This window comes from Triturus cristatus, chromosome 1_1, assembly GCF_964204655.1.
Source record: "Triturus cristatus chromosome 1_1, aTriCri1.1, whole genome shotgun sequence".
In the NCBI taxonomy this organism is placed as follows: Eukaryota; Metazoa; Chordata; class Amphibia; order Caudata; family Salamandridae; genus Triturus; species Triturus cristatus.
Genome location: NC_140579.1, coordinates 29,162,289 through 29,189,332, shown reverse-complemented (window position 1 = coordinate 29,189,332; position 27,044 = coordinate 29,162,289). Strand labels below are relative to the sequence as shown.

Here is a 27,044-nt window from a genome sequence, read left to right as displayed (position 1 = left end):
AATCCAGTGGTGTAGTGCGCAGGGGACCCACGTCTGGGCATACCATTCCCACTAACGGTAACAAAAGCAACAGGAATAAATGATGAACGGTATGCTGAACAATTAAAAGATTCACCCTCAGTCACAAAGGTCTGGGTTTAATCCATCCTTCTTTTGCTCACCATGACACACACCCCAGTTTACCAGATGAAATTTATTTTGGGAAAAAATACCAGGTGTAATAATTTTCACACAGTTTGTGATGTGCTGAAAGGCTGAATTGTACCCCGCATTCACCACATCGCCAGTAACTGCGTCTCTATGCACGAAAGCTGGTCATCCTGCAGGACCTGAAAATACTTTCTACATAGCAGGGTCAACACAAAACCAACCTCCTTCCAACCACACCGCACACGTGTAGCCGACTATCATGATGGGTACGCGGCGCTTCAGAAGCAATCTTGAAAGGTACGCGCTCAGCATCCACACGGCGTAGTAAACCCTACACACGAATTCTGCAAAACACATGCAGGCTACACAGTGATCTTTGCAAGCAAGTGCATTAACCCACTGAGCTATCACATCGCCTCAAGTACTCTTAAAGCAAAAGTGACGTGCATATTTGTATTTTCAACCCGTCACGAGATAACACAGATAAGGCGGCTGTAAAGCGAGTTCACTGGCTGCCAAGCTGAAGAGGGCACCGGCACTTTCTCTCTCAATACTTTGATTTCACATGACTTTGCCAACTGTGCAAAACTGTGAATTCACCGAAGAAATCTGCAAACTTCTTTACTGGTGAAAAGTTTAAGATAACAGTTGTCATTATTTAAAGATAACCTACGCTCAATACCTATACGTAGACTAGAGGTAGCTATAAATTAATATTCACCTGCTCTGTTGCCCGGTCCATTCCAGTGCAGATATTCATTCCTAAGTTCAGTGCCCCCACACCTCCCCTTCCCTCTCTGGCAGCGATATACAGTGCGAATGACGCGCTTCCATGGCTGGGACAGGTGTACTTCTCCCCTGGGGGCTGGGTGAGTGAGAGTGAATGAGTTTGCTTGCAGCGTCTTCTCTCCTCACTCCGCCTCGGCTCCCACACGCTACGCTCACACGCCCCCCACCTCCCACCCAATCTCCCCGGCTTGAGGACGGGTCGGCCTCGGTCTGAAGGCACCAGTCCGGGACCCAAGCAGGCACTGACTACAGAGGAGGTATTGGGCCGTGGGAGAAAGTGCCAGACTGCAGGCGTGGGCTGCTTCGCGAGGAGTCGGACATGTCGGGCACCGAGCTACCCTTACCCGAAGGCTGCGTCGCCCCCCAGTGCTACAGCATCTCCGTGGACGAAGAGAACGTGCTCCCGGGGGCTCTGCAGCTTATCCGCGAGCTGAGGCCGGAGTGGGACCTGCAGCGGGTACAGACCAAGGTATGAGAAGCACCTGCATAAATCAACCTCCCCCCCCCCACCCCTATACACATTCCCCATTCCATTCGTCCTTCACCGTGTGGGCTCTGCAACCCCTACCTCTAACTCCCCTCTATACACATATACGGGAAGGTTACTGCCTGCTGGTGACAATGGCGTATGCCCCGCAGGTCATACATTCTGACACAGACGGGTCGACTCCGCCCTTCCTCTTTCCGCGGTCGATACAATGAATACTAGTACAGGTGCAAAGGCTATACAAAACCACACTCACTGTTTACATTTGGTGGCATTTACATTGCAGTCTGTGGTTATCTTTAATTTCAAATAGTTTTTATTGAAATTTTGGAAAACTGACACAAAAAAGCGAAAACAATGTACATAAGTAACGCGAGGTACATAAGTAACACAACAGCCAAACAAAAAAGTGATTCAAGTAGTTTGTAAGAGAGGCAGACTGGTATTGGCGAAGTCCTCAGTCGTTCTCTAGTAATAGGATATCGAAGTGTGAGTTAAGCATTCCTGATACAATAAAGACAATGACAGTGATGTATTGAATAGCGTGAATTTCAACACAATGGCTCGCCCTTCGGGTGGGAGTGTCTCAGACCCCTCTGAGGTTATCTTTGATTTACACATTACACTGGGTGATGAGCAGACAGTGGAGAAGCGCCTCCCTTCCAATACCACAAAACGAGGCGCTGTCATGGTGTCCAACGTCGAAAGTAGTCCCTTCGTGAGACTGTCAGGGACTGAAAACCAGTGCTCGGTGACTACTCACCTCACAACTGGCCAGCAAGGCCCTACTGGCTATTCAGCCACTTTGCACTTTCCCTATGAAAGTAGGGTAAGGACTGCTTTCACGGCAGGGGTAGGGGGGCTGGGGGTGTGGCGCCAGTAACCTGCTTTGGTATTCTTAAAATGTTGCGAACATTCTTGGACCTACTCCCACTTGACGCCAAAGAACCATTGTACAGGCCCTTGTTACATCCCGCCTAGACTACTGTAACATTCTTTACCTAGGGGCGACTAAAGGAAGTCTGAACATCTTGCAGAAGGCTCCGAATGCTGCAGCGCGGCTAATGCTCAATATCCCTGGATAGGCCTCGGTGGGGGCGGCCTTGACGGGATTACACCTGCTCCCTATGCAGGCCAGAGTCACCTTTAAGGCCTTGTGATTTGGCCATAGGATCCTTAACAAGAAAGGGCCAAGATTTTGCGCCCCCCCTCTCACCGTTTATAGACCTGCTCGGAACCTGAGGTAACTGGGCACGGCGAAAATGATTATGGCGAAGGTGCAGAAGGTGCGGGCAGGAGGCGGCTCCTTTGGCTTCCTTGTGGCTAAGGCCTGGAATGACCTACCTGTGGACTTAAGGACTTAAGGAGCAACAAAACTTTCCTCAATAAATGGTATCAAATACTTAACAAATGCAGTCTAGATCTGATTTTACTGATCGTGGAGGAATTGTCAAAAGAGTTAAAGACTTTGGAAGAAGAATTGGAAACAATCAAACGCGAATTAAACACTCATGAAGATTTGACAAAAACACTGGAAGACATCAATACAAAACTTGAGAAATATGCTAAAGAAATAGAAGAAAGGAAAATCAAAAAATATAAAAGAGACACTATAGATTATAAGTTGGAAGAAGTCTATAGTTGGGCAGAGGTTTATCATCAGAGAAATTGGAAGAGACCACAAACAGAAATGAGCTCATCACAAGAGAGTGTTATTTCAGAATCCGAAATTGCACAAAGCAGGAAACCTTTAGGAAGCAATTTACAAACAACTCGTAGAGATCAACAAAATAAGGTGACTTTTTTAGAGACCAGCCCGGCCGCCAACAATGCTCCTTCAGGCTCAACAACAACGGGAGAACCCCAAAAACAAGGAGGGGAAAAAGAAAAAACAAAAGAAACAGAGACAGAAAGAGCACTCCGGTCGACCAAAAAGAAGACAACCTTGTCATAAATATCTCAGGAATTCAATTAACAGATGCTCAAACCAAACTGCTAAATAAAGGTTTCACTTACGTACCTCACTACAGATCAAACGCCCAAGAAACAGAAATTGCAATCTTTAAATTCTTACGCAATCTGCGATTAAAGAATTTCTTTTCAAATTTTCAATCGATTGATAAGCCTGAAAGCGAGATGAAAGAATTTAAAGTCAAGAGTACATTTTGTGCACCTACATCACATAAGACCATTGATGCGTTTGAAAGAGTAATTACCACTGAAATGAAAAAAATTAACTATTCGAGTGGAAACAAAAGCAACTTCTCCAAAAAAGATTGGAACACTCTGAGATCTTTAAAAGAGATGACAAACATCACAATACAGAAAGCAGACAAAGGTGGAGCTATAGTAGTGATGAACACTGATTTTTACATGGAAAGTGTACGTACACATCTACAAGACATCAACACGTACCGAAAAATTGAACAGGATCCCACTGATATCTTCGCAGAAACATTAAAATCAATTTTGGAAAAAGCACTAGAGTTGAAGTGGATAACCGAAAAGACTTTTCATTTTTTAAACATCAAATATCCACGGAGGCCTCAATTTTATATGCTCCCGAAAATCCATAAACATGCCACCATACCACCTTTTAGACCCATTGTGTCAGCCTGTGGATCAATCTCAGAACCACTAGGTCAATACTTAGACTGGTTCATACAACCATTGGTTCAAAATTGGAGCACCTATATCAAAGACACCACTGCTTTCTTAAACCTTCTAAATGAAATAACAATCCCAAAAGATGAGCAAATATGGTTATGTTCTATTGATGTGACATCACTTTACACCTCTATCCCCCATCATGAGGGTTTAGAAGCAATGGAATGGAGATTACTGGAAAATGACATCATAGGAACAGATAAAATCTTTTTGATGGAACTATTACATTTTGCGTTATTCCACAGCTATCTAGAATGGGAGAATGGTTTCTATGAGCAATGTAGCGGAACTTCCATGGGTTTTGCGGGGGCACCGTCCTACGCTAATACCTTCATGGCAAAATTTGAACATGATCACATACTGAATAATTCACAATGGAAGGATGGCATCATGATATTCAAACGTTACATAGATGACATCTTTGTAATCTGGAAAGGCACCAAAGATCAACTTATTGAAAACATTCACACACTAAACCAGGTACATGACAGAATCAAGTTCACTTATCAAATTGACTCCAATGAATTGGCATTTTTGGATGTGAAGATAACAATTAGAGACGGCAAAATAACAACCAATGTTCACATAAAGGAAACTGACAGGAACAGTAGTTTACATTTCAACAGCTTTCATCACTACTCATTAAAGACACACCTACCACTATCCCAATTCATTCGATTTAAAAGAATAACATCAGATCCGAATGACTTATCCTCCACCATCGACAATCAGATCATGAAATACTTAAAACGAGGATATCCTGAAAGTATATTACAACACACCAAAAACAAAGTTCAGTCCATGGACAGAGAATTGCTACTTCATCAAAAAGAAAGATTGGAGAAAAAACTTACAGTATGTGTACTTAAATATTCAGCTCAATCAAAACAGATCACCACCATCATGAGAAAACACTGGTCACTCATCACTGAAGAACCTGACTTACAACCCATAGTAGCCAATCAAATCACTTTTGCATATAAGAGATCAAAAAATCTAAAAGAATTAATCAAGAAACAATTAAATCAAGATGTTAAGACGATTCACAAAGGCATGAAAAGATGCGAGAACTGTACACATTGCAATAATGTGATAACTGGTCAACAATTCAGACATCCGATGACTGGACAAATGATTCCACTCTTACATTCAAGCATGTGTGACACAAAAGGAGTGATTTATGGAATAAAATGCCCCTGTGGTAAATTATACGTGGGGCAGACGGAACGAAAAATAAAAATCAGGATCACAGAACATAAAAGCAATATAAGAAATAAAAACCGCAAGTCCACATTGGCTATGCATTGGATAGAGGCTGGACACAACATTGCGCAATTACAATTCACCATATTAGAAGTGATCAAACCAAACTCATCGATGGACACTCACAAACAGAGATTAAGAGCAGAATATTTTTGGATCAGAAAAATGGCGAGCATGCAACCGGAAGGAATTAATGACAGAATTGAACTATCGTGTTTTTTGTAAAACCTGTGAGGATATATTGTTTGCCATCCTGCATAGAGAACACCTTTGAAGATGTTTGACAAAACTGGTCATTTACTATAGATATCAGTAGTTCGAATTTATTATTATCTGTTGAAGAATGTTTAAATTCTAATTTTTATAATAATGGTTCGTTTTCCACAACATTTATTTATTTATTCTTTATGTAGAATCACCATTACTATAGGTATAATTTGTTTTTGACTTCGTAAAGGAGCGACCAATGAGCGCGCCTCTACCGAGTTACAACAACATTTGTGTAATTGACAAGTGACTCTTGATAGGTTGAAATTAGGCGGGAGCTTCACCTACACGAATAAGAGAATCTGATAGGTTCTGGTAACCACTACATATGATTGGCTGTAGGCACGATGTGTCATCATGCTTTCAACCAATTAAGTCATGTATAAATATCACACACTAGGGCTGTTTTGTAAACTGAACTCGCATTGAAGGAGAGTTGGGAACGTCGTGTTGCACATGGAAGTAAGTAACCGGCAGACTTGCAAAGAATAGTTACGCTAGCTTTCAGCCTTCATCTTTTAGATATGTTAGCTTTTAGTCTTCATTTTTCAGATATATTTTTTGCAATTTGAATGTTAATGAATTGTAGTTAGCACGAACTTTATTTCATTAGGATTATCTTTTCAGGTGTTTTATTTAAACATTGACAGGGGTAATACAGGCACTGGATTTTCAAGGTATAGAGTTGTAAAGATTTTTAGACTTCGCCAACTGACAGAATAATGAAAACCTTATTATAAACGAGATACATTGACAATTTTTGTATATTAGATAGAGTCAAATACTGAAAGAGTATGATTAGACGACTGAATTGCTCATTATATTTCCTTTATTTTTCTGTTACAGACCCCTGAAGAAGGGTCTTTTTCATTGACCCGAAATGCATTGGGTAGTGTGAACATGTGAATATGTAAAAAGATTTAGTTGCTTTACTAAAGAAATGAGTAAACGTGACAATTTGAAGAATAAGAATAATAAATGAAATGAACATAAACACAATGGATTAAATGGATTTCTTTATAAAACAGATTAAATATGACTAGACCTTAACGGGTCTAAGGATAATTGTGCGCACCTGCTACTTGGAAGTGAGAGACGTCACTTTCCCCTGATTTCATGTTTCATAAATAGTGTTCCTAGACAAAACACTAAAAGAGGGAGCAGCACACCATAAATAAGACGAAATTACCAGAAAACGTTAATAAGAGTGCCGGATGGATAAATAAACGACTTAAGGACTTGCCCATCAGAGACTTTTTTGTGGAAAAAACATAAAACCTGGCTTTTCCAGCACCCCCTGGGGTGCTGAAAGTAGGCCTCTTACTGCTTAGGGCCTAAGGCTGGGGGATGCAGGGGTGGATCTGGGCCAGTTGGCTGTGGTCTTAATTGTGCGCTAGCGAGGGGACACTCCGTTGGAGTAACCAGGCACTTTACAAGCTTAATAATAATAATATTACATATTTACACGTTACAGAAACAAACGCAAAACAAGAAAAGGTAAAATCAAACAATAGACGGCAGTCACACAAAAAACACAATAGGATGAAGATTGAACAGGCATAGATTACTAATTTATAATAATGAAAGAACATCCTTGAAGGACATGAAGTTCTGGAAGTGTGTTTGGAAGAGAAGAGATTTGAGGTCAGTTTTGAAGGTCTGGGTAGAGGTGGTGGTCCGGAGTAGTGGAGGAAGCGAGTTCCAGATTCTCACCGCTTTGCCTGAGAAGGATTGAGCCATCGATCTTTCCCTTTTGAAGGGAAAGGGCACACACAGTACATTTTCTGCATTACGAGACGGTCTGGAGCCTCCAGAAATGTTCAGTTTATTCGCCAGGTATCGAGGGTAGGAATTGTGCAAGGCTTTGTGGGTGATACAGGTAGCCTTGTAGATTGATCTTGCCTCGATGGGAAGCCATCGAAGAGAAGACAAAATGGGTGTGATGTGTAGGGTGACCAACCGTCCGTAAATTTCACGGACAGTCCGTAATTTCGGCCGTCTGTCCGTTGTCCGTGAAGGATTGTTTAACGGACGCCATTTATCCGTAATTTTAACCGGGCACCGGTCGCACCACCCTAAAGCCGGCACAGCTTCCACCCACCTCCCTTCGTGACTCTGATGTTGTTGAGGTCGGGTGTAACAGACTCCTATACAGTACCAAAGCTCAGATACCCAGCAGCATTGGAGAGGCACAGCGGGATGGCAACCCTCACACCTTCCGCCCTTGATGAGCTGTTAAGAGGTGATTGAGAGGGAGGGGCTGCAGCTTCAGGAGCAGGGGCATCTATTCAGATGCAAACAGCCCTGAATGCCTCGTGTCTCTGCAATTTAGAGGGGCCTCACACATTCCCTTTCTGCCCAGGGCCCCAAACATCCTAGAACTGGCCCTGATTACACCGAGGCAGCACGTGGTTCTCTTCACAGAGCTTAATTACTGTCACTAAATTGTAAGCAAACCTCGGTTTTTCAAATATGCAGTCTATAATGTAATAAAATAAAGAAATGGCCCAAACGCACCCAAACTGATTAACAAAGTATGGAGGACAATCAGTTACATCAGTTCTCTTGGAGTATCTCCTTTAAGTACTGTACATCACAGTGGGGGATGGAAAAGTAACATTTTGGAAAGAGAGCCTGTCTTCTCGTTGTCCTGTCCAGGAGGGGGTGAGGAGCCCTACCCCACCCTGGAAGAGACCAAGATGATACTAGAATACTGTGCCCACCCTGGTGGATCCTGTTCCCCCTCCTGTGATGGCTCCTCCCCCCCCAGTGATGGCTCCTGTCCCCCCGCCTGTTATGGCTCCTGTCCCCCCCTGTGGTGGATCCTGTCTCCGCCCTGGGTGGCTTCTGTCCCAGTCCTGGAATGGCTCCTGCAGCGAGGGTGAAGTTCTTGATGGGCCTCTTCTCAAAAAGGCTCAGCTCAAAATTAATATGAAAAGTTGGGCGGGTGAGTAAATGAAGGGATGGGTGGGTGGCTGGATGAATTAATGAAAGGGTGAATGGATGAATGAAAGATTGAATAGATGGATAATGAGAGAGGATGGATGGATTGATGAGTGAGTGGAGGGATGGATGAGAGAAAAGGTAAATAGCTGAATGTATGGGTGGAAGGGTAGCTGGGCGGGTAAAAGGGTGGATGGATTAGGTAAAAGGATGGATGAGTAAAAGGATGGATGAGTGAAAGGATGGATGAGTGAAAGGATGGATGAGTGAAAAGGTGGACGATGAGTGAGTGGGTGGATGGATGAGTGAAATGATGGATGAATTGATAAGTGCAAGGGTGAATGAATGGACGGATGAGTGAAAGGGTGGATGTAAGGATGGATGAGTGAGTGAAAGGGAGGGTAGATGGACAAAAGGATGAATAGATGAGTGAAGGAGTGAAAGGATAGATGGATGAGAGAAAGGATGGATGAGTGATAGGATCAATGGATGGATTCATGAGTGGATGAATAAATGGATGGGTGGGTGGATGAATGGAAGGAAGGATGGCTAAGTGAAAGGTTTGATGGTGAGAGAAAGGGGGGATGGGTAGATGACTGAAAGGGTGGATGGGTGGAAAGATGAGTGATTGGGTGGATGGATGAGTAAGTGAAAGGATGGCTGGATGAGTGAAAGGGTAAATGGCTGGATGGATGGGTAGAAGAGTGGATGGATGAGTGTACATATGGATAGGGTGAAAGGGTGGATGGATGGATAATGGATGGATGAGTGAAAGGATGGATGAAGGGATGGATGAGTGAAATGATTGATGGAAGGATACATGATGGATAGGTTTGCAAATGGTTGAATATGTTTGGATATGGCTGGGCTTACTTATATACTATTGCGTGACCTCCTCTGATGTGTCTGTAAAACGTACCTATTATCCTGAAGTTTTGTCCTGAATTTTGACCTCCTGTCCTGAATTTGTGTCCTGAATTTTGACCCTTTGTCCTGAATTTTTACACTCACCGTCCTGAATTTGCACCAATGCCAGTTGGTCACCCTAGTGATGTGGTCACTTCTTTTGGCCCCAAATATAAAACGAGCCACTGAATGGAGAACGGATTTAAGAGGGGCAAGGTGGGGTTTGTTGTGGGGGCGTTGCGGTGTGCCGACAGGAGGGCAGGGGGTTGATAAAGTGCTAACACTTATGCTGAGGTACATTAAGGGCTACGGGACACCATTGAGACCAAGTGGGATCGACGAGCTGCTGTTTGCGTCTCATTAAGTCGGGCAGCTCTCTTCTGCAATCCTCGGTATATTACGGGTGCAAACTAGGAGACGGGCCGGGGCTGCGTGACCGATGCAGTGACCCACTCTGGGCGCAGTGGAGATCTGTGAACCGGTGCTGGTGGCGGGAGCTTTGTTTGTGACATATGTTTAGACATTTAGTCTCCAGAACGGTCTCCAGCTGGGATCCATTGAGAGAGGCCCCTCCCAAAGCCCAAGTTCACAGTTATTTCTGCGCCTACAGACCTGTAAGCTATCAGAGCAGGGCTGTAAACGGAGGCTGCCCCGTGAGGGTCTCAGGCCTCCAGGGGTATCGAGTAGCGCTAGCCAGGTGTACCTCCCTTATTGATACCCCTGGCATCTTAATGCTTGCGGAGAGCTGCTGCCAGAGAAAGCGAACAAGGCTGGTTACCTGCGTTTACTTCCTGTTGTTCCCGTTGCTTGCCCTCCCTGGGCCCGAAGAGACTGCAGTCAGGTCGAAGGGCGGCACAAGGGTCAACCCACTGATGTCAGTGTGCGCGTGAGGGCAGTTCCGCTACTCTGACAGTTTAGTTAATCAATGTTCATCCAGGCTTCAAACTTGGACACAGCCCAATCCATGCACGACAGAGATGCAGAGGCTCTAAGAAAGGGGGAGGGGGGGGGCGACAACAAAGCGTCCTTATCATGTAAATGGTCTTTTAAAGACCTGTGAAATACTCGGGTGCAGCTATCGATTAGACGGACGGCGGACCAGCCAGCCCGCAGCTGCTCAGAAACTGCCTGTGTGTCTGTGCCTGGGAAGCTGTTTCAGCCCGGGCTGACACACAACAGGAGGGTGGGGGGGGGGGGGGAAGCCTTGCACGCCTGGCTGCTGCGACACAGCTCGGCTTTTGATCAAAGACAGAGTGCGGCGATTGCACGTGGCTGGCACCGGCGCTCGTCTTTTGGGACCGACATGTCATCAGAGTTTGGCACAGGGTAAGAGAGAGGAAAGCGGTTACCGGAGAAAGGAAGGGAAGATAGGAGAACAGTGGCAATAGGAGAAAGCAAGGGAGAAGAAAGTACCTGCAAGAGTGAGATAAAGAGGAATGGAGAGTAGACTGGTGAAGGCGCCACCAGGAATAGGCAGCCGGAGTGACCATCATCCACTACGGCTTTCATTGGGCTGAGACAGAGACCCAATACAGCTGGACAGACCGCTCATCAGTGAGTGAGCTCTAACCCATTCCCTTCCAGGCCTGTGTCTCATTTGAGAGAGCACCTGCAGTGAGGAAGACGTCTCAAAAAATGCACAATTCTTAACTATATTCCAAGGATTTTCCGTGCTAACATTTTATGCTGTTTATTGATTGAAATATAAAGCTTGGTGCAAAACATCACATTTCCAAATAGATGCTCGAGTTATTATTGGCAGCTAGAAGTTGTATTTCTCTCACAAGAGACCATCATTTGGATGGTTGAAGTACACATGTAGGAGCCCACTGTGAATAAGATGGCGATGGGGGGGAGAGGGGGGGGGGTTGTTTGAATTGTCTCATCTGTGTAAGTGCTTTCTAGCCTGGTGAGGCCAAGAAGCTCTCTGGTGACATCGGTCCTGGGCACCTTTCTTTTCAGAGTGCATGGATGGAAGTTGGGTGAAGAAGGGTCTATGTGGGAGATGTTGGTTGAGGTGTGTGAGGTTCAGAGGCAAACTCCAAACATGGCTGATAGTTTCTTCATCAGTAGGGTTTAAGAGAAACCATGGCCACCGAAGAGTGGAGCGCGGTTTTGGTTGCTGGCAGGTTGTCTAGTGAGTGCGCTGGAATTCCTGACATCATCGTCACCGAGGGTAACTCACCCAGCGAGGCCGGGACTGGACAGGTACAGGAGTGACACTATGTGCAGTGGGGAGTAGCGGTTGTCCAGGATCACCCACCCAGGGGTTGAATGTCTCACATTAGTAATCAGAGCTGCACGGGATGCCTGTACGGCTGGGCAGCACCTGCAGGAAAGAGCTGGAAGCAAAACCCGCAATACACTATGCCATAAACAGGGCTTATCACACTATACACTCTGCACCTCCGAGACTCTATGAACCCTGGTGCAGATGATGACATCTTGGGAGGATGAACAAAGGTTGTGGTGCAAGAGGCACCTGCATTGACAAGCAGAAAAGAAAGCTGGTGACGATAAGCAGGATATAATCAAGCCCGGGTAAAGGACGGCCACCTGGAGAGCAGAGGGCCCATAGGTGGAATGGATGGGCAGGCTGAAAATCACAAGTTGAATATTTAAGGCTGGAGAGAGGATTGTTTCTGCAAGCAGGTATCTAACGTCCTGGAGTGACATGGATAAGCATTCTCTGTGCTCGCCCTGGTAAAGTGGAAGTCAATCAGAAAGTTCTTCCAGTCTTTGTATGATCCACTCTCACTGCCGGCCGCATTTGCAGGGAGGCATGTACAGCAGTACACACTAAGAGCCAGAAAGGCCGGATTCTCAGTTTTCCAGCAGAAGACGGTGGAGTGAATGTTGGGCCATACCCTGGCGTAGGAAAAACACTCTTTACTCTTTTGAGGAAATCTAGATTATGGTGGGGCTACTTGTTGTGAGGATCAAACTAGAGGGGGAATAGATACAGTGGTATCATTTCTAATCTTCCTCATTAAACTATCTCCACTTGCACCAAGACTTGGGCCTGATTCAGATCTTCGCCTAAGCGGTCCACTGCCGCTCTTTCGTCAGTCTCCTGCCTGCCGTCTGGGCAGTCTGCCCGCCCAAATCAGATGTTGTCGATTCCATACACGAAAGACGGCTGCAGTCCCCATGACTCTGTCAGGATATCTGGACTATGCCAACAGCGGCAGAGGCTGGAACAGCTGGCGGCGGGACTCCAGGCAAGATTGCAGCCGAGCTGATTACGATGGGCCTTCCCGCTGCCCCAACGGGGGCAGAAAGTCCTCCTGCTCTCAGGTGGTGGAATGGTAGAAAAGGAGGCAATAACTTATCTAGTTCCTGCTTCTTGCGTCTGTCTCCTGCTACTACGCAATCGTCCAGGCCCCCCCTTTGCTGCACAGACACCACCATGACACCAAATGACTCCGGTGTCGCTGGGATCGAAGGTAAACCACTCATATATCACTGCTATGTATCGTAGGGGGGGTCATTCAGTGGTGTGTAAATGTTGTGCAAGCAGCATTATAAATGTGACACAAAGGGACATACCACTTTGCCTACATATGCATTGCATGCTAACATGACACATATGTATTTACACCCATAAATAAGTTGTACTTACCAGTCTTCACTGCACCAGGACCTCACTCCACTGAGAAACCGCCACCCGCAGACTGCAAGCCCAGCAGGAACATATAAATAAGGTTGGCACAATCCCACTGGCCTGACGACGACAGAGTACTGTGAGTCAGCAGGGAAGACACAACATCTAAATACGGCGGGTGGACCACTGTTAGCTCGACAGGTTACTGGGACCGCTGCAGGACAGCGGTAAGACTTAATAAGAAATAGTTCAACACCATCCTGCAAAATCATTTGTGGGGGAGATCTTGATACCACTTCTTATACATATTTAAAAAATAGGTTTATTTTGATGGCTTTGGAGGGCTTATCTTGATTTTCTTGTAGTATCATAGCCCGGTGTCAAGGGCTACCCTGGCTGTTAAAGTCCCACTATCTAAGTTACAGGCTCAGCTGGCAGGCGGAGACTATGAAAAGGGACAGGGCCTTTTTTGGGCTACTAAAGTCTGAGGCTTAAGGGCTATAAGGCTATTGGGACATTCCACCTACTGACAGTAGACTATTGTAAATGAAGCAGTGGAATACATAATGATAAGGATTAGAACAAAGGAGCAGATTGGGCCTCTGGCCATCCATTGCCTTCACCAGAGCTCACAACATTCCAATGTTCAAAAAATTCACATTGGTTATGCAAAATGTGTCTTTTTCCAGATAGCTAAAATATCCTGGTCACAGATCACATCTTTTCAAATGACAGACGATTTGTTTTCTCTTATGATTGATTTCTGCACAGATGAGGAAGATCCTGATTCCATATCGTCCCGAGTAGTCTAACTTTGAACATAAAATACTAGCATAATGCGATTACACCCCAGAGATTGAGAAATGATAAATGTAATGATATGCTGTTCACTAAATAGGTTCAATGGTCACCTAGGTCAACAGAAATGAGAACCTATGTTAGTGTTGTTCTTTTAGAAGAGTAATCAGCACAACGTCATTAAACTTGGCGAAAGCTTTCACCTTACACCCCTCAGCAGACTCATTAAAAGATTGCAGTGAGTTGAGTGGTGACTCACGCCTCATCATTCTATATCACACCCTACAAAAGCGCACAATCCAGAACCACATAAGTCCGTACCACTGCATCACACCACACTTACCAGCATTATACAACACTTCTACTCACTACTTTATAATACACTGCAACACACCATACAATATTCTCCATTAACCACACCACATAACATAAAATCTCACCATGTCATGTTGTAGAACACCACATACCACATTACACATTTGAAAACAACTGCTCACCACTTCACATTATACCATGCCGTACATCATATCATCAAACACCATAAATATGATACACATATCCCCACGTCACACCACATTGCCTGTAAAGGAGCTCATCCCATTACTCAAGATTTCACAAACAAACTGGCAAATCATTACACAACCAATGCAGACATTTCCAAACAACCCTCTAAAAGTAGGCTAACCCAGCCATTGCATTCCTTCCAACAAATATCCCACAGCAAATGTATGGACCTGGTCAAAGCCAGCAGGCCTGACAGCAGCACTTCTGACCCAAGTCCACCACAAACCTTCTAGAACATTTTTCCAACTATTGCCACACCAGTAAGAATCATCAACAATTCCTTAACTACAGGAATATTTATAGAAGACCTAAAAAAATCATACATGCGCCCATTACTAAAGAAAACAAACATAGACCTATTTAACCCTGACAACTACAGACCAATTACAAACGCACCTTTCGGGGAAAACAATAGAAAGAGCAGCATTCACCCAGATGCCCCAATTCATTGAAAATAATTCTAGACTTTCAGACTTCCAAACAGGATTCCCTCCAGGAAGAGGCACAGAATCATCCCTCATTGCCATCTGGGATGACCGTAGGAACATAGTTTACTAGAACAGGATTGCTGCACGACTTCTCTTGGACCTCTCAGCCACCATTGACACGGCTGACCATGACACTCTAATACAAAGACCAGCTGCGTCCCGTCCCGGTAAGAGCGGTGGGGCCGGGTTGGGGAGAGGGGGGATTCGAAAGACGACCATGACGGAAAATTAAATAAATAATTAATGTTCCCTCGTCATCGTCTGTCAAAAGCCCCCCTTGCCCGGTGCTACTGCCCCACCGCTCTGATCTGCACGGGCTGCGGCTGACAAGGACTCTACGAAGCCAGCATAGAGAGGCCTGCTCTCGACTGGATCACACCCTACCTTCAAAACAGAACTTATGTCATCCAAACCCCCTTTCTCATCCAAACTGTACTTTACAAAAGCAGGGGTCTCACCCATGCTTTTGAACAGCTATATGAAGTCATTACCGGCACTGATCAATCAATTTCACTTCATGTGCTATAACTATGCAGATGACACACAAATACTCCTTAAACTGGGTAGCCCCAAATACATTGGAAGCTCATACATTTTCAGTTGCCTCAGAGCCTTTGATCAGTGGATGGCATCCAGCCATCTCAAACTGAATGCTTCCAAAATGGAAATACTCACATGTGGAGATTGGAATAATTATGACCCACTCACCACCTGGCCTGACGATCTGGGCGGGGCTAAATATATGGAAACTAAGTTCCTGTTTGCAAGTGGGAGGATGTCATTTTCAAATATTGAGGTTTTTTTAAAACAAGCATTTGCAATGCAATAGGTCTCGCATTTACGCAAGTTTAAGCTATTGGCATTGTAAATGACAATGCCTTTTATTTATGTTTAAAAAAAACGGCATTTTCATTTACAATGCCAATAGCTTAAACTTGCGTTAATGCGAGACCTATTGCATTGCAAATGCTTGTTAGGTTGGGAAGGCAAGTTAACGGAGCAGACTCACCTGTGGGACAGTGACCTCTTGAGGGAGGTGCAAGAGCTAAAGGGATTTCGTGCATGGGCACTCCTGGACATTGAATCTCTGGGAGATATTTGGAAGGGTCAAGAAATGGTAGACTTCCAGAGACTTCAGGCAGAATACCAAATGCCAGACACCATGCAACTAAAACACGCCCTAAAAGCAAATGTAAAACTGGGAGAGCATATACCGAAATATACACCGCTGGAAGATAGATTCCTGGCAGACCCAATAGCGGAAAAGGCAACCTCCCTTATTTATACAAAACTAATGAATAGTACCCCAGACCCGCTAGTGGCCCTGAGAGGCAAGTGGGAGGGTGATGTTGGGATCCTAGAGGTGGATGATTGGTTGGAAATCATACAGAGTCCAACAGAAGTAGCTATGAAGGCCCGTTTTAGGCTGATACAAATTAGAATAATACACAGATCATATACAACCAGATCGAGACTTTTTCACATAGGCAAATGCAACTCAAATACTTGTGCAAGAGGATGTGGGGAGGAGGGTATCTTTTTCCATACACTATGGATTTGTTCTGTGCTGCAGAGATTCTGGAGAGTGATTACAAAGTGATGTCGGGTCTGGTGGCTCAGTGGACTAATGCGTCTACTGCAGGGTCTGTGTTTAACCTCATGGTCACAGGTTCAAATCCCGGTGGGTCCACTCAGCCTTCCATCCATCTGAGGTCGATAAAATGAGTACCATTGAGCTGGGTAACAACAAACATCTGTTATTCAGCGCCAAGATACCCGTAGTGGTGAACGTGTGCTTAACAAATACACATTATGTTATGTTATGTCAAGGGTGGCTGGGAGGCAGTGCCAATAGAGCCTAAATGGCACCTGCTAAATGTAACGGGGGTCAAAAATGGTCAAAGTATATTAAATTGTGGTTAATGCTAGCTAATTTAGTGGCCAAGAGGAATATTGCCAGAATGTGGAGGAGGTCGCGGCCATCTCCAGTGAGGGACCGGGAGCAAGACCTGGATTGGTGTTGCGCAGCAGAGAAAGTAATTTAGCAAAGTCGGGGATGTCCTGGCAAATGGGACAAAGTCTATGGGAATTGGGTGAAGTACAGAGGGCTGTAGACCTAATGTATAAGACAAGGCTGCCGGGGAGATGAAAAAGACAGGGCTCGACTGTTCTCAAAGTCCGTTGGGATTACTATCGGGACAAGAAATGAAACATGTACAACCCATGGAAGGAACAGAGGCTGAATAATTAGATAAGAGTGGGGGGGAGAACATACTGATCTGTATTTGTGATGTTATGGTATGCATTAATATACATAATAAAATAAAACGATTAAAAAAACCAGAATAGGGCAAGCAGAGAGGTCTGTACCACTCTAGGGGCCCGATTCACAAAGGCAATCTGAGACAAATGTCTAACTTTACTACATTTTTTGGTATTCCCAAAGGTCATTTATGAGCCGTATCTTCACGTCTTCAGTTGGGACGTACTCTCCAGCTCAGGCCAGATGAAGTGTAATCAATAGGCTGGAATGCAATTTTGACAAAACTGAACTTTAGGAACGTACTGCAGTCTTCTCAGTAGGAAATGCTTTCAGTTTTTTACTTTGATTCCATCAAGAAGGTATTCAGATATGTCACACATTTGCCATAAATTCTGAATGTTAGCACTCTAGTTGCTCATTAGATCACTGTAGTAAAGCTTCTGCTCACCACGGAAGTCTGCTGCTAGTATTAGAAGTGCATGTTTCAGTCTGCATATCAGAATTTTTTAATGAAATAGAAGAGGATTTGAGAAGTAACTCAAAATGTGCCCTAATTTTTCTTTCTGCAGCACTAATCATAATTTCTATGGCAAAATGAACCCCCTCATTTTGTTCCTTTGTAAATTAAATGTTTTAAGTGTTACCACTTTATTCCAATCAAGATGGCTTCAGGTGTGCCATACTTTTGTCATAAGTAAGACTGTTAGCGTTCTAGTTGTTCGTTAGAACACTCTGGGACATTCTGTCATTGGGCTATACTTGGGCTACATCTGGGTGATATTTGGGCTACATTTGGGCTCTTTTGTCTCTGGTGGCCATCTTGGGAGATTTATTTGTTATGAAGTTTCCTAATTTCCTCATTTACTGCAGTCTCCTCAGTAGGAAATACTTTCAGTTTTTTACTTTGGTTCCATCAAGAAGACATTCAGATGTGTCACACATTTGCCATAAATTCTGAATGTTAGCACTCTAGTTGCTTATTAGCTCACTGTAGTAAAAAGATACTGCTCAGCAGGGAAGTCTGCTGCTGGTATTCAAAGTGCATGTTTCAGACTGTATGCCAGAATTTTTTTATGAAATAGAAGAGGATTTGAGAAGTCAAAATGTGCCCTAATTTTTCTTTCTGCAGCCCTAATCATAATTTCTATGGCCAAATGAACCCTCTCATTTTGTTCCTTTGTAAATTAAATGTTTTAAGTGTTACCACTTTATTCCAATCAAGATGGTTTCAGGTGTGCCATACTTTTGTCATAAGTAAGACTGTTAGCACTCTAGTTGTTTGTTAGAACACTCTGGGACATTCTGTCATTGAGCTATACTTGGGCTACATCTGGGTGATATTTGGGCAACATTTGGGCTCTTTTGTCTCTGGTGGCCATTTTGGGAGACTTATTTGTTATGAAGTTTCCTAATTTCCTCATTTACTACAGTCTCCTCAATAGGAAATACTTTCAGTTTTTTACTTTGATTCCATCAAGGAGGCATTCAGATGTGTCACACATTTGCCATAAATTCAGAATGTTAGCCCTCTAGTTGCTTATTAGATCACTGTAGTAAAGATACTGCTCACCAGGGAAGTTTGCTGCTGGTATTGAAAGTGCATGTTTCAGTCTGCATGTCAGAAGTTTTTAATGAAATAGAAGAGGATTTGAGAAGTCACTCAAAATGTGCCCTAATTTTTCTTTCTGCAGCACTAATCATACTTTCTATGGCAAAATGAACCCCCTCATTTTGTTCCTTTTTAAATTAAATGTTTTAAGAGTTACCACTTTATTCCAATGAAGATGGCTTCAGGTGTGCCATACGTTTGTCATAAGTAGGACTGTTAGCGCTCTAGTTGTTCTTTAGAACACTCTAGGAAGCTAAGCTGCAGTAGAACACAAAGGAATCAACTGACAGTCTCTGCCCTTGTTGGATGTGCATGTTTTACTGAGAATGTCAGAATTCATTCTCACATGACTGAGAAAGATAATGTGAATTTACAGAAAATATGCTCTTAGTTTAGCTTATAGATCACCTTCCAAACCTCTGTGGGAAAACAGAGAAAATAGTTTTCTCTCAAACATGATTCATGATATCCCAGCAGAAGGCTTTTTCACATGGTAAAATCACCTTAGAACATACCACAATTCCTAAAATGAGTATGGTACCATCAACAAATGATTTATAATGTAACTAAAGTCTTAAAACCTTCTATTAACTGCAATGCTTTTAATGAGGTGCTATCATGTATATTGGTCCCAAGATGGCTGCCAACACTTCTTGGATGAAGTACTGACAGCCAATCAGATCTCACGATGAGATGTGTGGTTAGGCTCCGCCCAGATATCACTAACTATTTTACCCTAATTTTCTCAGGAACTACTGAACGGATTTACACCATTTAAGCAAAAGGCACGAGTCTGAACTGAGAACTTTCTCTTTGCCAAATCTGGTGTAATTCCGTTCAGCAGTTCGGGCTGTAGCTGCGTCAACAGGTCCTATGGGAAAATGCATGGGGAAAATGCATTTTGGGACCCCCCTTTTTTCTCGGCTCCCGCTTGACGAATCACCATGAAATTTTCAGGATAGGAGCGGAGCTGAGCTGGCCAAAAGTTTGGAAAATTTCACGAAGATTCGTCAACCGACGCCAAAGATATTCCCAATAGAATGTTGCGGATTTCCTATGGAAATTGGTCCCAACTATAACTATCTACTGGCGACCGCCAGTAGATAATATATATATATATTTAGAAAAGAAACTCGGCAACAAGGAAGTCCAACAGCACAGCAAGGTCAGCAAGGTCAGTCAATAATGTTTTATTTCATCTTCACCAGGTGCACAACAACAGGGACGGTCGACGCGTTTCGGCGAATGCCTTCAACTGGACCATAGAGTCCCAACATCTAGACAGTCTTTTTAAAGTGACAGAGTGCAAAAAACAAATAATTAACCTAGTGTTTATCTGTAGACTAGAATGTTAACCCACACTCAACGATGACATACATTAGGCGCCATTTTACATTTCCATTCTTATTTTTTTACATATTTTTATTTATTTATTATTTTATGTATGTCTGTTTATTTATTTATTCATTTTATTTTTTTATATATTATTTGTTATTTTTTATTTATTTTCTTATTTATTTATTTATGTGTTTTGTTGTATATATAGGAAACACTTCCTGTTTTGGTCCTTAAACTGGTGAACAACCAGACAGTGTTGGCGGATTTATTGAGTGAAGTACTCACCGATTATGGAAGACTTATTTATGAGGGCCTTAGAATACCATGTATGCTATGATTATCAAGATCATGCATATGTTCACATTCCTAAGAGGAAAGGAGAGAGATCCTAAAAAGGTCCTAAAAAAGTCCTAAAAACAGCCTAAGGAATATGCAGGAAAAAAGACTGGATTTTGAGTTTTGACTAATTTTAGGAGGGGACCTCAGAATCCAAGGTAATTATCAATAATTCTTAAGATTTTCCAAAAATTATAAAAAATTATCAAAAATTATTTAAAAGCCATGAACTTAGGTTAATCATCTCCCGAGTTTAAAAGGAAGTTCTTAAAGTTTTTTAAGGGGGATGATAGAAAAGTGATTTGTGCAATGTGCAAATTGTATCAATGGAGTCAATAACCTGCTAAGGTGTTTAATAAAGTGCAAGTGTATCGTGCAATTTTGCAATTATTTTGGGCTTATGAGATCCAAGCTGCCATAACTGTAATACAGTGCATTATAGTAAAGTGCAAGTGTATCGTGCAAATTATGCAATTATTTAGGCTCATGAGATTCAACCTGCCATAGGTGTTATACTGTGCATTTCAGTAAAGTACAAATATGCAAGTATATTGTGCAAAATTGCAATTTTTTAGACGCATAAATACAAGGTGCCATAGCCATCATCTGATACAAAAATATCGTGCAAACAAGCAGTTTCAGTCCTATAAGATATATCATTTGATGCTACCAGTAGCATGAGTTTATATGTAGTTCTGATGCATTGTGCAAATTTGCATTTTCCAATCTACCATCAATGTTATTGTCTTGTTTAAAAACTCTTTTATTTTTTCAGGTAGCACATAGTTCATTTCTAGGTATTCCAGTTGTTTTCAGTCTCACTTCAATAGTTATGATTATGTAAAAACTCATCCTTTTGTTCTCCTGAATTTCTCCACTAAAAGCCACAGGTCAGGGTTAGGTCTTCCATGGTTTTTATAGATGAACATGTAATTCTGCATCCAACTTATGGCCAAAGGGCTTTTCTGTTCCTAGCGCTAAAATGAATCTGGACTCAGCCCTTCTTAATTCCAGGGTTATGTCCCCACCTCTCTCGCTAGGTTGCATCATTTTGGCTCCGAAATAGCGTAGCCCTAATGGGTTCCCTTGATGTTTTTCGGAGAAATGTTTATCCATAGGGTACGCCAGGTCTCGGTTTTTTATTGCTCGCAAATGCTGTAGAATGCGCAGTTTTAATTTATTGATGGTGCTTCCAACATAAAGTTGTTTACACGGCACTCTAGAACATATACCACGTATTTGGTTTCACACGTGATATGAGCAGTAATCCATTCCTTTTTGCCATTGGCCAATGTGTATGACAGTGTGTTGTTTCCATGTTCACATGCTTTACATTTGGAGCATTTCCAAAAACCAGGTGTGGTTAATCATGTTAATCTATCCTTTTTAGGTGTTTTTAGATGTCTTTGTGTTAAAATGTCCCCTAATGATGAGGTCTTCCTATAGGTAATTTTAGGAGTAGGTGGTAAATTTTTCTTTAGTGAGTCATCCAGCAATAAGATATTCCAATTCTTTCTGATGATTTTCCTTAGGCACTTATTTTCAACATTAAAATCCATAATGATCCGAATTGTTTCGTCATTGTCAGTATCATCTCGTTCTCTCAGTAGTTCTGTTCTTGGTTTTTCCATGGTTTTGAGCTTTGAGTCATTTATAACCTTCAGGGGGTATTCTCTTGCCAGGAATCTAGCACTTGCATCTTCCAGATTTCTCTCTATGTCACAGGTCTCTGAGCAATTCCTCTTGATGCGGAGCATCTCGCCATACGGGATGCTCCATTTCAGATGTTGTGGGTGTCCACTGTTGGCATGGAGGATGCTGTTTGTCGATGTGGGTTTCCGATGGATTCTGGTGCAGATCTTTTGATTATGAATGAAAACTTCTACATCCAGGTAGGGTACTTGATTTTTGCTCCAGTTGGATGTGAAGGACAAATTATAATTGTTCTCATTCAGGCTTTGGACGAAGTCTTCCAGTGTCGATTCGTCTCCTTCCCACACTATAAACAAATCGTCTATGTACCTCATCCACGTTTTAATATTAGGCCTGAATCTGCTTCTCAGAATGCCATCTTCCCACACTGCCATAAATAAATTGGCATATGTCGGGGCAAAGGAAGTCCCCATTGCTGTGCCTTGTCTCTGAAGGAATATTTCCCCAAAAACATTGTGTGTGTATATATATATATATATATATATATATATATTCCACAGGCAAAACCTCCGATTTGCAGAGGTAAAACGAGCCCACCAGCCGGTTGAGTAGCAAATCTTCTTTATTGATAGAAAGTTCTTAAGCATAACGCGTTTCAACTCTAACTGAGCCTAAATCATATGCGACACCTGATGTGAGCAGTTGCTTACTTTTTAAAGTTCAAATCTTTAAACATAGATGAAGGACTACGGACATTTTCGCAATGTTTAAAGGGAATATTTACCCTTAAAGTAGTGATTAGCTTGGTTATCGTGATCATTAGTTGATTATATCAGTGCCAAATAACTTTCAATACTCGCCATTAGTTGGCATCTCAAGAATAATATTATTTTTTCTGCATCATTTCGTTCCGGACCACAATAACCACAATGCATTGCTCTTATCTTTTCGCATCCATAAACAGTCCGTTCAACATATCATTTCAATATTGATTTCAAATTATTGCTCCTTCTGTCTTCTCCACACATTCTCCCACTTAGTTAGCCTACAAGACATCAATTTCATTTCGGACCAGAATAGTGGTTAAATCCATCGGAAAACAGAAGGAGCTGCTACTGTCACATCAACTGTCAATGTTCGAAACTTTCATCCATATTCCAAACAATTTTCTACCAAAATAGTCTATAACTTAGAGCTCCCGGCATGTGCAGAGGTACATTCCCCCGCAGATCCTGACTGCCATCAATAGTTTCCAGTGCAATTCAGCGTCGACTTTCATGTGTTTTTAATATCTATATATATTTGTAAATCAAAGCTCTTGAGGTTTGCCACACGAGTAGGAATCACTCGAACAACAGGTAAGGTTCACCTCACAACCTTTAATCTTCGGTACAGACGAACTTTGCAGGCAAGCAAACAAACAGTCTCAATGCTTTGCCTGACGCGTTTCGAGTATCATCTCTTCTTCAGAGGCTGCAAGTATTGAACCCATCTGGGCGGCCTTTCGAGGGGCGTGTCATAATGCCGATATAATGGAGGGAGAGTGTCCGTAATTGCAAACTTCAACGTCCAGCCTCTGAAGAAGAGATGATACTCGAAACGCGTCAGGCAAAGCGTTGAGACTGTTTGTTTGCTCGCCTGCAAAGTTCGTCTGTACCGAAGATTAAAGGTTGTGAGGTGAACCTTACCTGTTGTTCGAGTGATTCCTACTCGTGTGGCAAACCTCAAGAGCTTTGATATATATATATATATATATATATATATATATATATATATATATATATATATATTCGTCCAAAGTTGCTCTGCATTGAAAGCGCACTCGTGCCACAGCCGACTTCAGGCAAAGTCTTTATTTCCAGAATGGCAAAGTAAGCATTTGACATCATAACAGCCACCTGACGCGTTTCGGAATTGCTCCCTTAATCATAGGTTTTGCTGGCTGACTCGCACTGCTAATGCACACAATTTAAATATTAGCCCTACAATGAGCTTGCGTGTAGCGTCCCAATGCCTGCTGGGAAAGTGAGTGTGTCCATAGCCTACATGAATTAATACAATAACGACCCTGTATGGGCCGCAAAGTGCTTCTTTACCAGATATTCAGAACAAAGCTGTGACTCCAAATCAGGGCATCCATGAATATCGTGCCCCTTGGCCCCACTGCAATCCTCGGGTGGTGCGCTTTCCACGACCGTAGCCGCCGTGAATAAATTCGTCCAAAGTTGCTCTGCATTGAAAGCGCACTCGTGCCACAGCCGACTTCAGGCAAAGTCTTTATTTCCAGAATGGCAAAGTAAGCATTTGACATCATAACAGCCACCTGACGCGTTTCGGAATTGCTCCCTTAATCATAGGTTTTGCTGGCTGACTCGCACTGCTAATGCACACAATTTAAATATTAGCCCTACAATGAGCTTGCGTGTAGCGTCCCAATGCCTGCTGGGAAAGTGAGTGTGTCCATAGCCTACATGAATTAATACAATAACGACCCTGTATGGGCCGCAAAGTGCTTCTTTACCAGATATTCAGAACAAAGCTGTGACTCCAAATCAGGGCATCCATGAATATCGTGCCCCTTGGCCCCACTGCAATCCTCGGGTGGTGCGCTTTCCACGACCGTAGCCGCCGTGAATAAATTCGTCCAAAGTTGCTCTGCATTGAAAGCGCACTCGTGCCACAGCCGACTTCAGGCAAAGTCTTTATTTCCAGAATGGCAAAGTAAGCATTTGACATCATAACAGCCACCTGACGCGTTTCGGAATTGCTCCCTTAATCATAGGTTTTGCTGGCTGACTCGCACTGCTAATGCACACAATTTAAATATTAGCCCTACAATGAGCTTGCGTGTAGCGTCCCAATGCCTGCTGGGAAAGTGAGTGTGTCCATAGCCTACATGAATTAATACAATAACGACCCTGTATGGGCCGCAAAGTGCTTCTTTACCAGATATTCAGAACAAAGCTGTGACTCCAAATCAGGGCATCCATGAATATCGTGCCCCTTGGCCCCACTGCAATCCTCGGGTGGTGCGCTTTCCACGACCGTAGCCGCCGTGAATAAATTCGTCCAAAGTTGCTCTGCATTGAAAGCGCACTCGTGCCACAGCCGACTTCAGGCAAAGTCTTTATTTCCAGAATGGCAAAGTAAGCATTTGACATCATAACAGCCACCTGACGCGTTTCGGAATTGCTCCCTTAATCATAGGTTTTGCTGGCTGACTCGCACTGCTAATGCACACAATTTAAATATTAGCCCTCCAATGAGCTTGCGTGTAGCGTCCCAATGCCTGCTGGGAAAGTGAGTGTGTCCATAGCCTACATGAATTAATACAATAACGACCCTGTATGGGCCGCAAAGTGCTTCTTTACCAGATATTCAGAACAAAGCTGTGACTCCAAATCAGGGCATCCATGAATATCGTGCCCCTTGGCCCCACTGCAATCCTCGGGTGGTGCGCTTTCCACGACCGTAGCCGCCGTGAATAAATTCGTCCAAAGTTGCTCTGCATTGAAAGCGCACTCGTGCCACAGCCGACTTCAGGCAAAGTCTTTATTTCCAGAATGGCAAAGTAAGCATTTGACATCATAACAGCCACCTGACGCGTTTCGGAATTGCTCCCTTAATCATAGGTTTTGCTGGCTCACTCGCACTGCTAATGCACACAATTTAAATATTAGCCCTCCAATGAGCTTGCGTGTAGCGTCCCAATGCCTGCTGGGAAAGTGAGTGTGTCCATAGCCTACATGAATTAATACAATAACGACCCTGTATGGGCCGCAAAGTGCTTCTTTACCAGATATTCAGAACAAAGCTGTGACTCCAAATCAGGGCATCCATGAATATCGTGCCCCTTGGCCCCACTGCAATCCTCGGGTGGTGCGCTTTCCACGACCGTAGCCGCCGTGAATAAATTCGTCCAAAGTTGCTCTGCATTGAAAGCGCACTCGTGCCACAGCCGACTTCAGGCAAAGTCTTTATTTCCAGAATGGCAAAGTAAGCATTTGACATCATAACAGCCACCTGACGCGTTTCGGAATTGCTCCCTTAATCATAGGTTTTGCTGGCTGACTCGCACTGCTAATGCACACAATTTAAATATTAGCCCTCCAATGAGCTTGCGTGTAGCGTCCCAATGCCTGCTGGGAAAGTGAGTGTGTCCATAGCCTACATGAATTAATACAATAACGACCCTGTATGGGCCGCAAAGTGCTTCTTTACCAGATATTCAGAACAAAGCTGTGACTCCAAATCAGGGCATCCATGAATATCGTGCCCCTTGGCCCCACTGCAATCCTCGGGTGGTGCGCTTTCCACGACCGTAGCCGCCGTGAATAAATTCGTCCAAAGTTGCTCTGCATTGAAAGCGCACTCGTGCCACAGCCGACTTCAGGCAAAGTCTTTATTTCCAGAATGGCAAAGTAAGCATTTGACATCATAACAGCCACCTGACGCGTTTCGGAATTGCTCCCTTAATCATAGGTTTTGCTGGCTGACTCGCACTGCTAATGCACACAATTTAAATATTAGCCCTCCAATGAGCTTGCGTGTAGCGTCCCAATGCCTGCTGATAAAGTGAGTGTGTCCATAGCCTACATGAATTGGATGCCCTGATTTGGAGTCACAGCTTTGTTCTGAATATCTGGTAAAGAAGCACTTTGCGGCCCATACAGGGTCGTTATTGTATTAATTCATGTAGGCTATGGACACACTCACTTTCCCAGCAGGCATTGGGACGCTACACGCAAGCTCATTGGAGGGCTAATATTTAAATTGTGTGCATTAGCAGTGCGAGTCAGCCAGCAAAACCTATGATTAAGGGAGCAATTCCGAAACGCGTCAGGTGGCTGTTATGATGTCAAATGCTTACTTTGCCATTCTGGAAATAAAGACTTTGCCTGAAGTCGGCTGTGGCACGA

At 43.4% G+C, this 27,044-nt stretch overlaps 1 protein-coding gene across 4 annotated transcripts in view; it reads left to right on the top strand.

The window, feature by feature from the left end:
• Positions 1 to 651: 651 nt before the first annotated feature.
• Positions 652 to 27,044, top strand: part of LOC146869226 (ethanolamine kinase 1-like) — a 165,548-nt gene continuing 139,155 nt past the window's right edge. Inside the window, exons 1-2 of one of the 4 annotated variants that reach the window (XM_085644843.1) lie at positions 652 to 1,068; positions 1,163 to 1,408. In XM_085644843.1, the coding sequence (XP_085500969.1) occupies positions 1,259 to 1,408 (150 nt within the window). In that variant the 5' untranslated portion in view covers positions 652 to 1,068; positions 1,163 to 1,258. Of the gene's footprint in view, positions 1,409 to 10,060; positions 10,347 to 10,705; positions 10,799 to 27,044 lie in introns of those variants that run through there. The other 3 variants (XM_085644918.1, XM_085644999.1, XM_085645091.1) reach the window with 3 other exon arrangements.